Source organism: Somniosus microcephalus, chromosome 14 (assembly GCF_052327205.1).
Source record: "Somniosus microcephalus isolate GS21.2 chromosome 14, FLI_Smic_1.0, whole genome shotgun sequence".
NCBI lineage: Eukaryota > Metazoa > Chordata > Chondrichthyes > Squaliformes > Somniosidae > Somniosus > Somniosus microcephalus.
In genome coordinates, this window is record NC_141000.1 from 133,957,870 (window position 1) to 133,974,862 (window position 16,993).

The 16,993-nt window shown below is 48.4% G+C and overlaps 1 protein-coding gene across 2 annotated transcripts in view; it reads left to right on the plus strand.

Annotated features, from left to right (window-relative positions):
• The first annotated feature begins 4,438 nt into the window (after window positions 1-4,438).
• The window catches only part of pde9aa (phosphodiesterase 9aa), a 96,309-nt gene continuing 83,754 nt past the window's right edge, over window positions 4,439-16,993 (plus strand). Inside the window, exons 1-2 of one of the 2 annotated variants that reach the window (XM_086007339.1) lie at window positions 4,439-4,633; window positions 15,239-15,309. In XM_086007339.1, the coding sequence (XP_085863465.1) occupies window positions 4,565-4,633; window positions 15,239-15,309 (140 nt within the window). In that variant the 5' untranslated portion in view covers window positions 4,439-4,564. Of the gene's footprint in view, window positions 4,634-10,737; window positions 10,753-15,238; window positions 15,310-16,993 lie in introns of those variants that run through there. The other variant, XM_086007340.1, reaches the window with a different exon arrangement.

Below are 16,993 nucleotides of genomic sequence, written 5' to 3' on the forward strand. Positions count from 1 at the left end.
CCATTTTTGGAGCACAACTTCCTCGAGAGCTACAAAGAGTTCTGAGCTGCACACTGAGAGCCATTTGACCACTGAGCCAGCGCAGGCAGACGATCTTCAGCCTTCTGACCATCACCTTGCTGTTGGTGAGCCTTGACAACGGGGAACCTTCCTGTGGGCACTTATTATGGGGGCTGCATTGGAGGGGAACGTCCTGCTGCTGAATCATCTGGAAAGGGCACCGAAACGCTGGGAGAGGGGGGTGGGCATGGCCAGATGGAGGAAGGCTAACAGACGTCGCCACAGCAGACCTTACGCTGGCAGGGTTTTCCGACAGCAGTTTTCCTACATGAACATGCCGGAGGAGCAGTGTGTCAGAAGGCTGCGATTTAGAAAGGAGGTGGTGACTGAGCTGTGCCAGCTGCTTCAGCCAGATCTGCAGCCTCAGATAAGGTGCAGGACATCTCTGTCGGTGGCTGAGAAGATGCCTGCTGGCCTGAACTTCTACGCGAGCGGCTCTTCTCAGGCTGCGCGTCAGAGGCTGATCAGAAGTAGCTCTAGGCCCCTCACGGAATGCTTGCTGCCATTCCAAGAACAGGAATGGAACCGGTCTGATACCCCCAAGCCTGTGAAGGGCAAGATGCATGTAAATAGCAGGCATAGCCATTGTAAATGAAGAAAGTGTTTCATTACACAAAATGTGGTTACTTCAAACATGAGAAAGCTATGGCAACAGAAAGCAAAACTAATACACTGACACATACCTGCCTCTCACACCTGGGAGACTGTCCAAAACATAAATCACATTCCGACCATCTTCCTTGGCCTTGATTCCACTGCGCCAACCAAAGCATCCAATGCCCCATCAGTGAGGCATTCCACCCTCTGCCTCACCCTTTACATGTCTTGCTAGGCTGGTGCGCCACAGGTAGGCTCCCACCGCTTTGAAGGCCTACAAGGCAGTGAGTGTGTCTGGTGATGCCAATTGACCTGCCCCTTTAAGAGCTGGCCGGCGCCAGTGTGTCTCAGGGAAAGTGATTATTGACAACACCTTCGCTGCGCCCCGCCGCCGCGAAATTGGGTTGCGCCGACGGGTTAGCGCCTTAAGAGTAGCGTGCAGTGCCTGACTTAGCGCCGCAATCACCTTTAGGGGCACGGCAACCCAATATCGCGCTAGGTGGCGCTAAATTGCACCTGGCGCTAAACTTTGCACATCGCCAGGACTAGCGCCCCAAACGTGGCTATACCGAATTTCTAGGCCTTTGTTTCTTTGAGATCAGGGAGCAGGAGCGCTTGGACAGGAACCATCAGCTTCTTATTGTTTGACCACTTCAGTGAGTAAAGGAGATCCACGGTGACACAGGTATTGCTGGATGTAAAAAGACCGAGGTCCCTCTAGTTCGCCTTCCACCATCCTGGTAGTTGCACCATACTACGATAATGGAGTGTTGACCAATCACAGTGATCAGTCTCTATCAATGAGTCTACAACAGACCCAGACACGAGGCGAGGAAAACCCCCAGTAGTGGAGAGCTTTGGGCACCATAGGTCAAAGTCACCTGTTCCTCCCGAGCCCGTTACGCTCACCACACGTCCTGTTAACAATTACTCAGATACTGGATCCCAAAATGTTATATACTGAAAGAAATCTATCTAATTTGCGTTTGAATGAATCAATACTAACTGCTCCCATGGTCTCCCTCGGGAGCCTGTTCCATGGATTGACCACTCGCTCACTGAAATATTGTTTCCACAGATTCGTTTTGAATTCCCCTCCTTCAGGCCGTGTGCTCTGGTTCTACTGGTCTGGACACGGTGAAACAGCTCGTCATGGTCGACATTATCCAGAACCTTTAGAATCCTAAAAACAGCAATCATCACCTCGCAACCTTCTCTTCCAGTGAGAACACGCCTAATTTACATAATCGCTCATAATTCAATCCCTCCATCCCCTCAATCATGCTGGTTTCTCTCTTCTGTATCCTTTCAAAAGCTGCAATATCCTTTCCATACTGTGGTGACCACTGTACACAGTATTCTCAGTGTGGTCACCAATGATTTATAAAGTTTCCCTCACTATTTCGGCTCAATATTGACCTTTTAATACTCAACGCCATCCAGGACAGAGCAGATCATTTGATTGGTGCCCTTACCACCAAACCCACGTCTACCCCTCCACCCCTGACGCACTGTGGCTGCCGTATGTACGATCGACAGGATGCCCTGCAGAACCTCACCAGGGAGCCATGGTCACATTCCCATGGCCTTATGCCGTGAGGCAAAGTCAGTGATCCTGCTGGGAAGGGTAATGGAAACTCCCAGTTATGCAATGATTGTTGAGAGTGCGAGTCTCCTGCAGCCGGCAGAACTGTATATAATTCTGGTACTTGTTCCATATTTCGATAAGCCCCCTCCAGAGATTGTTGGACATTGTGTGGAGCTGACAGCTGGTGTGAAGGACAGCATGTGCTGGTGACATCCCCTTGAAATGCAAATAGAAACATAAAGAACAAAATTAAATGAATATGAAACTGGGCATGACTTTGACTGGGCATACTGGTTTTGACTCTTAGGGGATGGGGAAACAATTACAGGGCTATGGGGAAAGAGCAGGGGAGTGGGACTAATTGGAGAACTCTTTCAAAGAGCCGGCACAGACACGATGGGCCAAATGGCCTCCTGTGATGTATCATTCTATGATTCTGTAACTTTTACCTCGGGGACCTCTGTGACTGGTAGGTCAAAAGCCTCCTCTCACTCCTGGCCCAAGGACTGTTTTTGCAGGAGAGGTTAGCACATAAGCCCAGGGGTGCAACAGTATCGGGGCCCTTGGAAAATGAGGCAACTTCAAGTAAGTGTACGCATTGTGATATTAATGTACCATGTAAGTATTTGACGGGCCTATTTCTTCAAGCATTTTACTACACATTTGTGTCTTAATGGACTGGGAGGAGCTGCTACTACTACTTCTTTCGTAGCAAAGCAAATCAAATATCAATATCTAACTCGAATATCCAGGCCGAAGCTTCCGGTGTAACAGCGAGGATATCTTGTAGGCTGCCTGCGAATTTCCTCTGAGGGGCAGTGCTCAATGATGTGCTCCAGGGTCTGAGAGGAGAGCTGAGGGGGGGCAGTGGAACGGTGTGGAGGGAAAAGGGAGTGCAGGGGGGTGCGGAGAGAAGGGGTGGGGGGGGAGGAGCCACGAATGTTCTTGCTGCCCTGGGAGTGTTTGATGGGGACAGTATAGAGGGAGCTTTACTCTGTATCTAACCCGTGCTGTACCTGCCCTGGGAGTGTTTGATGGGACAGTGTAGAGGGACCTTTACTCTGTATCTAACCCGTGCTGTACCTGCCCTGGGAGTGTTTGATGGGGCAGTGTTGAGGGGGCTTTACTCTGTATCTAACCTGTGCTGTACCTGCCCTGGGAGTGTTTGATGGGGACAGTATAGAGGGTGCTTTACTCTGTATCTAACCTGTGCTGTACCTGCCCTGGGAGTGTTTGATGGGACAGTGTAGAGGGAGCTTTACTCTGTATCTAATCTGTGCTGTACCTGCCCTGGGAGTGTTTGATGGGGCAGTGTAGAAGGAGCTTTACTCTGTATCTAACCCCGTGCTGTACCTGCCCTGGGAGTGTTTGATGGGGACAGTATAGAGGGTGCTTTACTCTGTATCTAACCTGTGCTGTACCTGCCCTGGGAGTGTTTGATGGGACAGTGTAGAGGGAGCTTTACTCTGTATCTAATCTGTGCTGTACCTGCCCTGGGAGTGTTTGATGGGACAGTGTAGAGGGAGCTTTACTCTATCTAACCCGTGCTGTACCTGCCCTGGGAGTGTTTGATGGGACAGTGTAGAAGGAGCTTTACTCTGTATCTAACCCGTGCTGTACCTGCCCTGGGAGTGTTTGATGGGACAGTGTAGAGGGAGCTTTACTCTGTATCTAACCCCGTGCTGTACCTGCCCTGGGAGTGTTTGATGGGACAGTGTAGAGGGAGCTTTACCTTGTTTCAAACCCGTGCTGTAAAGGTTTGACTAGTTTCCTGTTTTATTTGTTAATCGCTTTTTCGTAATTTGTCTTTTGACAGCAGTGTTTTGTTGCTGCCGAACTTTATAATAAAAATTAATTGTGTTGCTGTGACTCCACTGTTTAATTCAGGGGCTGTTACAAGTGCCGGGTCTTGGGGTAACTCCACTGTCTCCAACTGCCCGACAGGTTCTGTTGAAAATGCCTCTCCAGTTGTGGTAATTGGAGAATTTAATTGCAGAGGCTTCCGCCTCGCCTGTGTGTTGCTATAGAGATCCTGAGTGCTTGGAGACTCGAGGAGAGCGGAATACTGAGCAAAACAATTGGGCAGACTGGGAGCTGTGAGTGAGGGGGAAGAGGGAAGCGGAATGGGAGGGTGAGACAGTGAGTGGAGCTTGCAGCCAGCCAGTGGGTGGCTGGGTGGGTGGGAGTGGTGTGTTAAGGTAGACAGGGTGTGTGCAGCTCGGGGTAAGTGGTGGTCTGTGGAGGAGCTCGAGATTCTCCATCGCCTGTGATTATCGCCCTTCAGCTCTGTGTTTCTTTCATCAGCTCAGCTGCAGTGCAATGGGATCCGCTTCGTCCAGTTACCAACCCAAAGCCATCTACCTGGACATCGAGGGCCGCACACAGAAGGTACGCTCACTGGTCACACAGTTACTGCCCACTTAACGTAGAAACGGTTAATCCTTGGGGTTCAAATCACTTTTAACAAGAAGGGCATTAGTTCCTCGTTTATAGAAAATGGGAGATGCAAACCCAGTCCGATTATTCCAAATTAATGGATGGCTGGGACGTTAAATGTTATGTTTTGTTGCATAGGGTTTCAGGGCTCTGTACTGGATCAGCGCAATGTGATACTGCGCCCCACGGTAACCTGGAGGGGCCAAGTTTCCAACCCCAGTCTGTGTTGAGTTTGTAGATCTGAGCCAGGTCAGCAGTCGGGGTCTACAAGTGGCCTCAGTGACCCCGGGGTTAGAGAGAGAGGGGAAATCAGCCAGGGTTCCTGCTCCTGATCACTGTCCAGTTACCCCGGGGTTAGAGAGCGAGGGGAAATCAGCCAGGGTTCCTGCTCCTGATCACTGTCTAGTAACCCCGGGGTTAGAGAGAGGGGAAATCAGCCAGGGTTCCTGCTCCTGATCACTGCCCAGTGACCCCTGGGTTAGAGAGAGGGGAAATCGGCCAGGGTCTCTGCTCCTGATCACTGTCCAGTGACCCCTGGGTTAGAGAGCGAGGGGAAATCAGCCAGGGTTCCTGCTCCTGATCACTGTCCAGTTACCCCGGGTTAGAAAGAGGGGGAATCAGCCAGGGTTCCTGCTCCTGATCACTGTCCAGTGACCCCTGGGTTAGAGAGAGGGGCAATCAGCCAGGGTTCCTGCTCCTGATCACTGCCCAGTGACCCCTGGGTTAGAGAGAGGGGGAATCAGCCAGGGTTCCTGCTCCTGATCACTGCCCAGTGACCCCTGGGTTAGAGAGAGGGGCAATCAGCCAGGGTTCCTGCTCCTGATCACTGTCCAGTTACCCCGGGTTAGAGAGATGGGAAATCAGCCAGGGTTCCTGCTCCTGATCACTGTCCAGTTACCCCGGGTTAGAGAGAGGGGAAATCAGCCAGGGTTCCTGCTCCTGATCACTGCCCAGTGACCCTGGGGTTAGAGAGAGGGGGAATCAGCCAGGGTTCCTGCTCCTGATCACTGCCCAGTGACCCTGGGGTTAGAGAGAGGGGGAATCAGCCAGGGTTCCTGCTCCTGATCACTGTCCAGTGACCCTGGGGTTAGAGAGAGGGGGAATCAGCCAGGGTTCCTGCTCCTGATCACTGTCCAGTGACCCCTGGGTTAGAGAGAGGGGGAATCAGCCAGGGTTCCTGCTCCTGATCACTGTCCAGTGACCCCGGGGTTAGAGAGAGGGGGAATCAGCCAGGGTTCCTGCTCCTGATCACTGTCCAGTGACCCCTGGGTTAGAGAGAGGGGGAATCAGCCAGGGTTCCTGCTCCTGATCACTGCCCAGTGACCCCTGGGTTAGAGAGAGGGGCAATCAGCCAGGGTTCCTGCTCCTGATCACTGTCCAGTTACCCCGGGTTAGAGAGATGGGAAATCAGCCAGGGTTCCTGCTCCTGATCACTGTCCAGTTACCCCGGGTTAGAGAGAGGGGAAATCAGCCAGGGTTCCTGCTCCTGATCACTGTCCAGTGACCCTGGGGTTAGAGAGAGGGGGAATCAGCCAGGGTTCCTGCTCCTGATCACTGCCCAGTGACCCCTGGGTTAGAGAGAGGGGGAATCAGCCAGGGTTCCTGCTCCTGATCACTGTCCAGTGACCCCTGGGTTAGAGAGAGGGGGAATCAGCCAGGGTTCCTGCTCCTGATCACTGCCCAGTGACCCCTGGGTTAGAGAGAGGGGAAATCAGCCAGGGTTCCTGCTCCTGATCACTGTCCAGTGACCCCTGGGTTAGAGAGAGGGGGAATCAGCCAGGGTTCCTGCTCCTGATCACTGTCCAGTGATCCCTGGGGTTAGAGAGAGGGGGAATCAGCCAGGGTTCCTGCTCCTGATCACTGTCCAGTGACCCCTGGGTTAGAGAGAGGGGGAATCAGCCAGGGTTCCTGCTCCTGATCACTGTCCAGTGACCCCTGGGTTAGAGAGAGGGGGAATCAGCCAGGGTTCCTGCTCCTGATCACTGTCCAGTGACCCCTGGGTTAGAGAGAGGGGGAATCAGCCAGGGTTCCTGCTCCTGATCACTGTCCAGTGACACTGGGGTTAGAGAGAGGGGGAATCAGCCAGGGTTCCTGCTCCTGATCACTGTCCAGTGACTCCGCTGGAACATGTGTGATTGGTGACTTCGGCTGGGAAAGGTACTGGGCTGGGCAGTGATTCCGCCACAGTTGAATACCTTGTTGACACTCACAGAAGGAATGGGTCTTGGGGCAAAATTCTAGAGAATGGCTGGTGCTGATTGATCTCTGCACCCCAGCAACAGTCAGCTCCTTCAGGACAGCAGGAGAGTCATTGGTTAAAGAAAAACTTGAGGCTTCCTTGGAAGGAGTGTGAAGTTTGTGACCCTTACGGGACTGGCTGCTGGAGCTCAGCTGGTGAGAGTCAGTCACAGACCCCTGGGCTGGCCCTTCGTGTCTGCTTCAGTGCAGGAGATGAATTTCTCTAATTGTAAAAACAACAGCTGAATTTATACCGTGCCTGTAATATAGCCAACCTCCCAAGGCTGCCATCAGTACAGGGAGCCATTCTCAAACAGAAGTGGAAGGAGGATTGGTGCAGGTGGCTGCAGATGCTGTTGGAGATTATAAGGAATATATTGAAGTTGGGAAGAAATGTTGTATGGTGGAGGGATTAGTCATAGTCATAACGGCACAGAAGGAGGCCATTCGGCCCATCGTGTCTGTGCCGGCTCTCTGTAGAGCAATCCAGTCAGTCCCATTCCCCCGCTCTATCCCTGCAGCCCTGCAGGTTTATTTCCCTCAAGTGCCTATCCAGTCTCCCCTTGAAAACATTGAGTGTGTCCGCTTCCACCACTTCCATCGGCAGCGAGTTCCAGGCCCTCACCACTTGCGGCATAAAAAAGTTTTTCCTCACGTCCCCCCCTGATTCTCTTGCCCAAAACTTTAAATCTACTAGTGGGAACAGCCTTTCCCCGTCTAGCCTATCCAAACCCGTCATAATCTTGTACACCTCTATCAAATCACCCCTCAACCTCCTTTGCTCTAAAGAAAACAAATCCAGCTTCTCCAACCTGTCCTTGTAGCTAAGATCCCCCAACCCTGGAACCATTCTGGTAAATCTCCTCTGCACCCTCTCAAGGGCCTTCACATCCTTCCTAAAGTGTGGTGACCAGAACCGGACGCAATACTCCAGTTGTGGCCTAACCAGTGCTTTATAAGGGTTCAGCTTTTGTACTCAATACCTTTATTTATGAAGCCCACTCTCTCAGTATGTCCTGCCACCTTCAGGGACCTATGCACATTAACTCCCAGGTCTCTCTGTCCCTGCACACTCTTTGAAACTGTGCCATTAAGTGTGTATTGCCTCTCCCTGTTCCTTCTGCCAAAATGCATCACCTCGGGTAATTAGTACCAGAGGGTTGGGGATAACATGGATAAAAACTCTACCCTACGGTTTGGAAGAAGGAGCGTGAGCCGGGAAGTTGGGGAGAATCGAGGCCGTGGGTAGATTTGAGGACAGTGAGCTGGAGGAAGCAGAGCCAATGGGAGTTGGCAAGGATTAGGCGATAGGGGAGCAGGATCTTGTGTGGAATAGGATGTCGGTGGTGGAGCTCTGAGTGAGCTGCTGTTTTTTATGTGGAGTGGAGTTTGAGTAGTTAGAAAAGTCACCTGGTCCGGTTGGGATGCATCTTAAGTTGCTGAGGGAAGTAAGGGTGGGGATGACTGAAGCTCTGACCACAATCTTCCAATCCTCCTTAGATATGGGAGTGGTGCCAGAGGACTGGAGGATTGCAAATGTTACACCCCTGTTCAAAAAAGGGGAGAGGGATAAACCCGGCAACTACAGGCCGATCAGCCGAATGTCAGTGGTGGGGAAACTTTGAGACAATAATCTGGGAGAAAATTAATTGACACTTGGAAAAATATGGGCTAATAACTGAAATCCAGCACAGATTTGTTAAAGGGAAATCGTGTGTGACTAACTTGCTTGAGTTCTTTGATGAGCGGAGAGGGTTGATGAGGATAGTGCGGTTCATGTTGTGTATCTGGACTTTCAAAAGGTGTTTGATAAAGTACCAGATAATAGACTTGTTAGCAAAACTGAAGCCCATGGGATTAAAGGAGCAGCATGGATATAACATTGGGTAAAGGACAGAAAGCAGAGAGCAGTGGTGAATGGTTGTTTTTCAGACTGGAGCGAGGTGTACAGTGGTGTTCCCCAGGGGTCGGTGTTGGGACCACTGCTCTTTTTGAGATATATATTAATGGCCTGAACTTGGGTATACAGGGCACTGAGGAGGATAGTAACAGACTTTAGGAGAACATAGACAGACTGGTGAAATGGGCAGACACATGGCAGATAAAATTACATAGGATTACATAGGATATACAGCACAGAAACAGGCCATTCAGCCCAACCAGTCCATGCCGGTCTTTATGCTCCACTCGAGCCTCCTCCTGTCTTTCCACATCAAATCGATGGGATCGGTGCTAGGACTCCAGCTATTCACAATATATATTAATGATCTAGATGAGGGAACTAGATGTAATATCTCCAAGTTTGCAGACGACACAAAGCTGGGTGGGCGTGTGTGCTGTGAGGAGGATACAGAGAAACTCCAGGTTTGGACAGGTTGGGTGATTGGGCAGATGCATGGCAGATGCAGTATAATGTGGATAAATGCGAAGTTATCCACTTTGGTGGCAAAAAACAGGAAAGCAGATTATTATCTGAACGGCAATAGATTGGGAGAAGGGGAAGTGTAACGAGACCTGGGTGTCCTTGTGCACCAGTTGCTGAAGGTAAGTGCAGCAGGCGGTTAAGAAGGCAAATGGTATGTTGGCCTTCATAGCGAGAGGGTTCGAGTACAGGAGCAAGGATGTCTTGCTACAGTTGTACAGGGCCTTGGTGAGACCACACCTTGAGTATTGTGTGCAGTTTTGGTTGCCTTATCTGAGGAAGGATGTTCTTGCCATGGAGGGAGTGCAGCGAAGATTCACCAGACTGATACCTGGGATGGCAGGAATGACGTATGAGGAGAGATTGGGTCGATTAGGCTTATATTCGCTAGAGTTTAGAAAAATGAGAGGGGATCTGATTGAAACTTATAAAATTCTAACAGGATTAGACAGACTAGATGCAGGAAGGATGTTCCCGATGGTCGGGGGAGTCCAGAACCAGGGGTCACAGTCTAAGGAGAAGGGGTAAGCCATTTAGGACAGAGATGAGGAGGAATTTCTTCACCCAGAGAGTGGTGAACCTGTGGAATTCTTTACCACAGAAGGCAGTTGAGGCCAATTCATTAAATATATTCAAGAAGGAGTTAGATATATTTCTGAAGGCTAAAGGGATCAAGAGATATGGGGAGAAAGCAGGGACAGGGTACTGAGTTTGGATGATCAGCCATGATCTCATTAAATGGCAGAGCAGGCTCGAGGGGCCGAATGGCCTACTCCTGCTCCTATCTTCTATGTTTCTATGTAATCTATCAGCATAACCCTCTATTCCTTTCTCCCTCATATGCTTGTCCAGCCTCCCCTTAAATACATCTATACTATTCGCCTCAACCACTCCCTGTGGTAGCGAGTTCCACATTCTCACCACTCTCTGGGTAAAGAAGTTTCTTCTGAATTCCCTATTAGATTTCTTGGTGACTATCTTATATTGATGGCCTCTAGTTATGCTCTTCCCCACAAGTGGAAACATTCTCTCTCTATCCACTCTATCAGGTCACCCCGCAGCCTTTTTTTCAAGAGAAAAGAGACCCAACCTGTTCATCCTTTCCTGGTAGGTATACGCTTGCATTTCTGGTATCCTTGTAAATCTTCTCTGCACTCTCTCCAGTGCCTCTATATCCTTTTTATAATATGGCGACTAGAACTGTACGCAGTACTCCAAGTGTGGTCTAACCAAGGTTCGATACAGGTTTAGCATAACTTCCCTACTTTTCAATTCTATACCTCTAGAAATAAACCCTAGTGCTTGGTTTGCATTTTTTATGGCCTTGCTAACCCATGTCGCAACTTTTAGTGATTTGTGTATTTGTACTCAGAAATTCCTCTAGCCCACCCAGACTCGCAGCTTCCAGGTGGTAAGTGACCTCCCTATTCTTCCTACCAAACTGTGTCGACACAGGCAGGATGGGCCGATTGCCTCCTTCTGTGCTGTATCATTCTATGATTCAATCCTAAGCATTAAATGGTCCAATAGTGAACCATATGTATCTGTGTCGAACTTAATTTGCCAATTATTTGCCCATTCTGCAAGTTTATTAATGTCCTCCTGTAATTTGTTGCAGTCCTCCTCAGTATTGACTATCCCCCCAATTGGTGTCATCCGCAAATTTAGAAATTGTGGATTTGATTCCAAAGTCTAAATCGTTAATGTAAATTGTGAACAGCAGAGAAGTGTGAAGTGTTACATTTTGATAGGAAGAATGAGGAGAGGCAATATAAACTAAATGGTACAATTGTAAAGTGGGTGCAGGAACAAAGATTTGCTAGGGATGAGGGACTTCAATTATGTGGAGAGATTGGAGAAGCTGGGATTGTTCTCTTTAGAGCAGAGAAGCATAAGAGGAGATTTCATAGAGGTGTTCAAAATCACGAAGGGTTTTGATAGAGTAACTAGGGAGAAACTGTTTCCAGTGGCAGGAGGGTCAGTAACCAGAGGACACAGATTGAAGGGAATTGGCAAAAGAAGCAGATGGGAGATGAGGAGAAATGTTTTTACGCAGCGAGTTGTTAGGATCTGGAATGCGCTGCCTGAAAGGGTGGAGGAAGCAGATTCAATAGATTCAAAAGCCAACACAGGCACGATGGGCCGATTGCCTCCTTCTGTGCTGTATCATTCTATGATTCAATCCTAAGCATTAAATGGTCCAATAGTGAACCATCTGGTGTAGCAGGCAGTTTAGCTGAAAGATATCTAGACACCTTTAATTGTTTTCTAACACAGTACGTCAGAGATGAGACTCGGGGTGTTGAAATTCTTGATGTAGCTTTTAGCTTTGATGCTAGTGTGGTGTCGGAGCTCTGTGTGGGATCCTGGGGAACAGTAATCACTGCACTCCCCCTCCCCTCAATCCTCCTCCCTCTCCTCCATCCTCCTCCCTTTCCCCTCCCCCTTCCCCCTCCCTCTCCCCTACCCCCTCCCTCCTGTAATGATATCAGCAAATAGTGATGGTATTTGCCTGTTTGATTATGATGCCTTACCAGCATATTTGCCTGTTTGATTATTTATGCCTGACCAGCAGAGAGCATGTGAGAGAGGCAGTTTAGTTTAGTTTTAGTTTAGTTTTAGATGGATCTCTAACATGGTGCCTCCTGTAATGCTGTTAACTGAGTTGAACAAACTTTAGATTAAAAGACATTCTCTTTCATAAATGTCTCGTCATTGAACCCACAAAGAAATCAATACACGGTGTCAGAAGTGATTGAAAGAGATGAAGAGGAAAAATCTGAAGTTAAATCAGCTCTCCACATATTAGCAAGCCAAAAGAGAACATCATTACTTACCATTGGAGAATAGCTAACGAAGTGAAAAAATGGTAGGATTACACCCACCGGCGAAGCTTCAGTTGACAGGTAATGTGGCTGAAAATTGGAGGAGATTCAAACAACGTTTGGAGTTGTATTTAGCGGCAATCGGATCTGACGAGAAAAGTGATAAAATGAAAGCGTCAGTGTTCTTACATGTCGTGGGTGATGAAGCGCTGGAGGTGTATAATAACTTCACATTCGCTGCTGATGGAGACAAAATGAAGCTGGATAAAATAATGGAACAGTTTGAGGCCTACTGCATACCTAAACGTAACGTGACGTTTGAGAGGCACAGATTTTTCACGTGTACAGAAAATGGGAGAGACTATTGATCAGTATGTGACTGAGCTGAGAAACAGAAGCAAAACGTGTGAATTTGGGGGACTGACAGACTCGCTGATAAAAGACAGACTGGTGTGTGGTATTCCAGATAATGGTCTAAGGGAAAGACTGCTAAGAGAGCAAAATCTAGACCTGGGAAAAGCCATAGCACTGTGTAGGGCTACAGAGACTGTGAAGTCACAGGCAAAAGAGCTGTTCAGTGACAGTAGCTGCAACGTGGATGCAGTGAGAAAGAACGGACACAAACCGTTTAACAAAAAGAGCGCCAATGTGAAAAAAGAGGCGTGGCCAGCGAACAAAAATGAAAGGGGCAATCGAAAGTCATGTAGTCGATGCGGTACACAGCATACAGCAAAAAAGTGTCCAGCATATGGTAAAACATGCAATAGTTGCAACAAAAACAACCATTATGCCCGTTGCTGTAAGAACCAAGCGCAACAAAGCAAGGTCCATACAGTAGATGAAAGTAAGATAGAGGAGTTCTATGTGGATGTTGTGTCTGAAAACAAAAAAGAAAAAAGAGACTGGATGTTGACACTAAAAGTGAATGACATACACATTCCATTTAAATTGGATACTGGAGCACAAGTTAATGTGATATCAGAGACTGATTTTAAGAAAATTAGACCCAGACCAAAGATACATGGAGCAAAAGTGAAAGTGACAGGATACTCAGGTACTGATATACCAGTGAAAGGAAAATGCATTGTCAAAGTAACACACAAGGACAGAGAGCACACGCTAGCATTAATCGTGGTGCCAAAGGATGTGCAAGCCATACTAGGTTTAATAGCCTGTGAGAGACTGAACCTGGTAAAGAGAGTCCTCGTTGTGGAAAGCGAAGGAGAGACAGTCTATGATGAACTCATGAAAGAGTACAACGACCTATTTCAGGGTCTAGGCTGCCTTCCAGGAGAACACACGATCAGAGTAGATAAAAGTATGCCAACGGTCATACATTCATGCAGAAAAGTTCCGTTTGCTCTTCAAAAGCAACTGAAGGCAGAGTTGGACAGGATGGAAAGCCTGAACGTGATTCAGAAGATAGATGAGCCAACTGAGTGGGTGAGTTCCCTCGTCGTTGTGGACAAAAAGAATGGAAAGCTCAGAATTTGCCTGGATCCAAGAGATCTAAACAGAGCAATAAAGAGAGAGCACTTTAAGCTTCCTACACGTGAGGAAATCATGTCACAGTTTGCAAATGCAAAGTATTTCAGCAAGTTAGATGCATCATCAGGATTTTGGCAGATGAAACTGGACGAGGCAAGTTCAAGACTGATAAGGTCTGTCTGACCTATTCGTATGTCAAGGGAAGGGCTATCTTGTAGTCACAGACTATTACTCCCTGTATCCAGAGGTGTGTAGACTGTACACCACCACTGCAGATGCTGTGATAAGATGTATGAAAGCCATATTCTCCAGACATGGCGTGGCAAGCGAGGTCTTCACAGACAACGGACCCCAGTTTTACAATGCAAGTTTCCGACACTTTGCCAAAGAGTGGGACTTTGTCCACACAACGTCAAGTCCTCACTTTCCACAGTCCAATGGACTAGTGGAAAAATCGGTCCAGACAGTGAAAAGACTGATGTACAAGGCAAAAGACAGTGGAACTGACTTCTACCAGAGCATGCTTGTATACCGCACAACGCCGCTCGAGTGTGGTATGTCACCAGCCCAACTCCTTATGGGACGTCTGCTAAGGTCAAACCTACCCATCCCGGAGAACCTCCTGAAAACAAGAGAGGGGGAGAAAGTGAGGAAGTTCAAAGAACAACAGAAATAAAAGCAAAAGTACTACTATGACAGAGGAACACAAAACCTACCTGAACTCCACACTGGTGACCAAGTAAGGTTCAAAGACAAAACAAACATATGGACTCAGAAGGGAACTGTCCTGAGTGAAGTTCAACCAAGATCATACACCATTCAGACAGATGAGGGTGCTGTTAAGAAAGGGAGATGTAATGATATCAGCAAATAGTGATGGTATTTGCCTGTTTGATTATGATGCCTTACCAGCATATTTGCCTGTTTGATTATTTATGCCTGACCAGCAGAGGGCATGTGAGAGAGGCAGTTTAGTTTAGTTTTAGTTTCATTTTAGATGGATCTCTAACATGGTGTCTCCTGTAATGCTGTTAACTGAGTTGAACAAACTTTAGATTAAAAGACATTCTCTTTCATAAATGTCTCGTCATTGAACCCACAAAGAAATCAATACACCTCCCTCTCCCCTACCCCCTCCCTCCCTCTCCCCAACCCCCTCCCTCCCTCTCCCCTACCCCCTCCCTCCCTCTCCCCTACCCCCTCCCTCTCCCCTACCCCCTCCCTCCCTCTCCCCTACCCCCTCCCTCTCCCCTTCCATCTCCCTCCCCCTCCCCTTCCATCTCCCTCCCCTTCCATCTCCCTCCCCCTCCCCTTCCATCTCCCTCCCCCTCCCCTTCCATCTCCCTCCCCTCCCTCTCCTCCATCCCCCTCTCTCTCCTCCATTCCCCTCCCTCTCTCCTCGCCCCCCCTCTCCCCTCCCCCCTCCCCTACCCTACCATCTCCCTCCCCCTCCACTCCTCCTCCCGCTCTGCCTCCTCCACTGAGGGAGGAGGATGATGATGATTTAGGACGAATAGTATTGTTCTTCATTGAGCAGTCTGGGATTAATGCTGTCTTTACCATCTCTCGTTCTGTTTTACACAGGTGATTTTCAGCAGGTTCTGCAGCCCAAGTGACATCAGGGAGCTGTTGTGCAGCACTGCCGGTCTGGCTCGGTGAGGCCTCTCTCTCTCCTACTTAATCCAAGAGTAAATATACCCACAGACCTATAGAAACTGAGTACAAAATAACACATCAATTCTTTTCATTAATTCTCTCAAATTCAAGCTCCCTCTACACTGTCCCATCAAACACTCCAAGGGCAGGTACAACACGGGTTAGATACAGAGTAAAGCTCCCTCTACACTGTCCCATCAAACACTCCCAGGGCAGGTACAGCATGGGTTAGATACAGAGTAAAGCTCCCTCTACACTGTCCCATCAAACACTCCCGGGGCAGGTACAGCACGGGTTAGATACAGAGTAAAGCTCCCTCTACACTCTCCCACCAAACACTCCCAGGGCAGGTACAGCATGGGTTAGATACAGAGTAAAGCTCCCTCTACACTGTCCCATCAAACACTCCCAGGGCAGGTACAGCACAGGTTAGAGACAGAGTAAAGCTCCCTCTACACTGTCCCATCAAACACTCCCAGGGCAGGTACAGCATAGGTTAGAGACAGAGTAAAGCTCCCTCTACACTGTCCCATCAAACACTCCCGGGGCAGGTACAGCACAGGTGTTGTGTCTCCTTGTGTTCTTATACTATAAATAATACAGACACTTTTAGCTCATTTTAGTTACTGCTTTTACTAGCTGTATTCTTGCCTTGTTTCTGTGCTGCCGCATGGTGCGGAGTGATACAAGATGTCCGACGCTGCACTGTGCACTGCCCGTGCACAGTGTGCCACATAGCAATATAACTACACCATACCAAAGTAGTTCCATTTAACGATGTGATACTATAACAATGTAACGTCCCTCTTTCTCAAAAAACTAAAACATGAAATTTAACAATTTAAATGAACAAATATTATATCTAAACTATTATTATCAACTACAAAGAATCGTGAGTTGTTTTTTATTCGCGATATCGCTCAGGTGGTTGGATGTTGTCCCTCCATCTTGTGGATTTGGTGGTGACCATTCCTCTCTGCGGTGTTTTGGTGTGTTCCGCTCTCGTTGTTGTTGCTGTCGCCTTTGGAGTTGGAGTGTGCATGCTCATGGTTGTTTGATTTGTAGCGCTTGTTTCTGGTGTACTGCTTGTGGTAGCTGGTGTTGTCAATGTGGCTGATGTTGTCTGCTGCTTATCCAGTTCAGGTGAAGGTCTGATGTGGAGTCTGTTCCGTCTGTATTGGTTACCAGGTTCAGTCTCTACGAAGTAGGATCTTTGCCGTAATTCCTCTCAGTGTTCCCAGTCCCTGTTGGAACACCTCTTTAGCATCGTCCAATATTCTGGACAATCGTTTAGGTTTGACATCTTTTTTACCGGAATCTACCGTTAGTGCTTTTAAGGAATGCCAGTCCATATTTATTCTCCTGATCCACTCCCGTCCCAGTAGTGGTGGACCTCCCTCAGGTAGCACATATAAGTCCATTCCTCGGCTTTCTTTGCCCTTGTGGACCACCTTTACCTTTATCTTTCCGATGGGGTATACTCTTTGCCCCGTGTATGTTTTCAATACAATCTCCGTATCCCGCAGGGGAATATGTGGGAATAACCTTTTGTAATCTTGCTTATTCATGACCGTCAATGCCGATCCAGTGTCCAATTCCATCTTCACTTGGACTCCTGCTATCTGAAGTGTGACCCAGATAGTTTGGAGGTCTGCTTCATTACCCACATTGTGTACTCTTAGA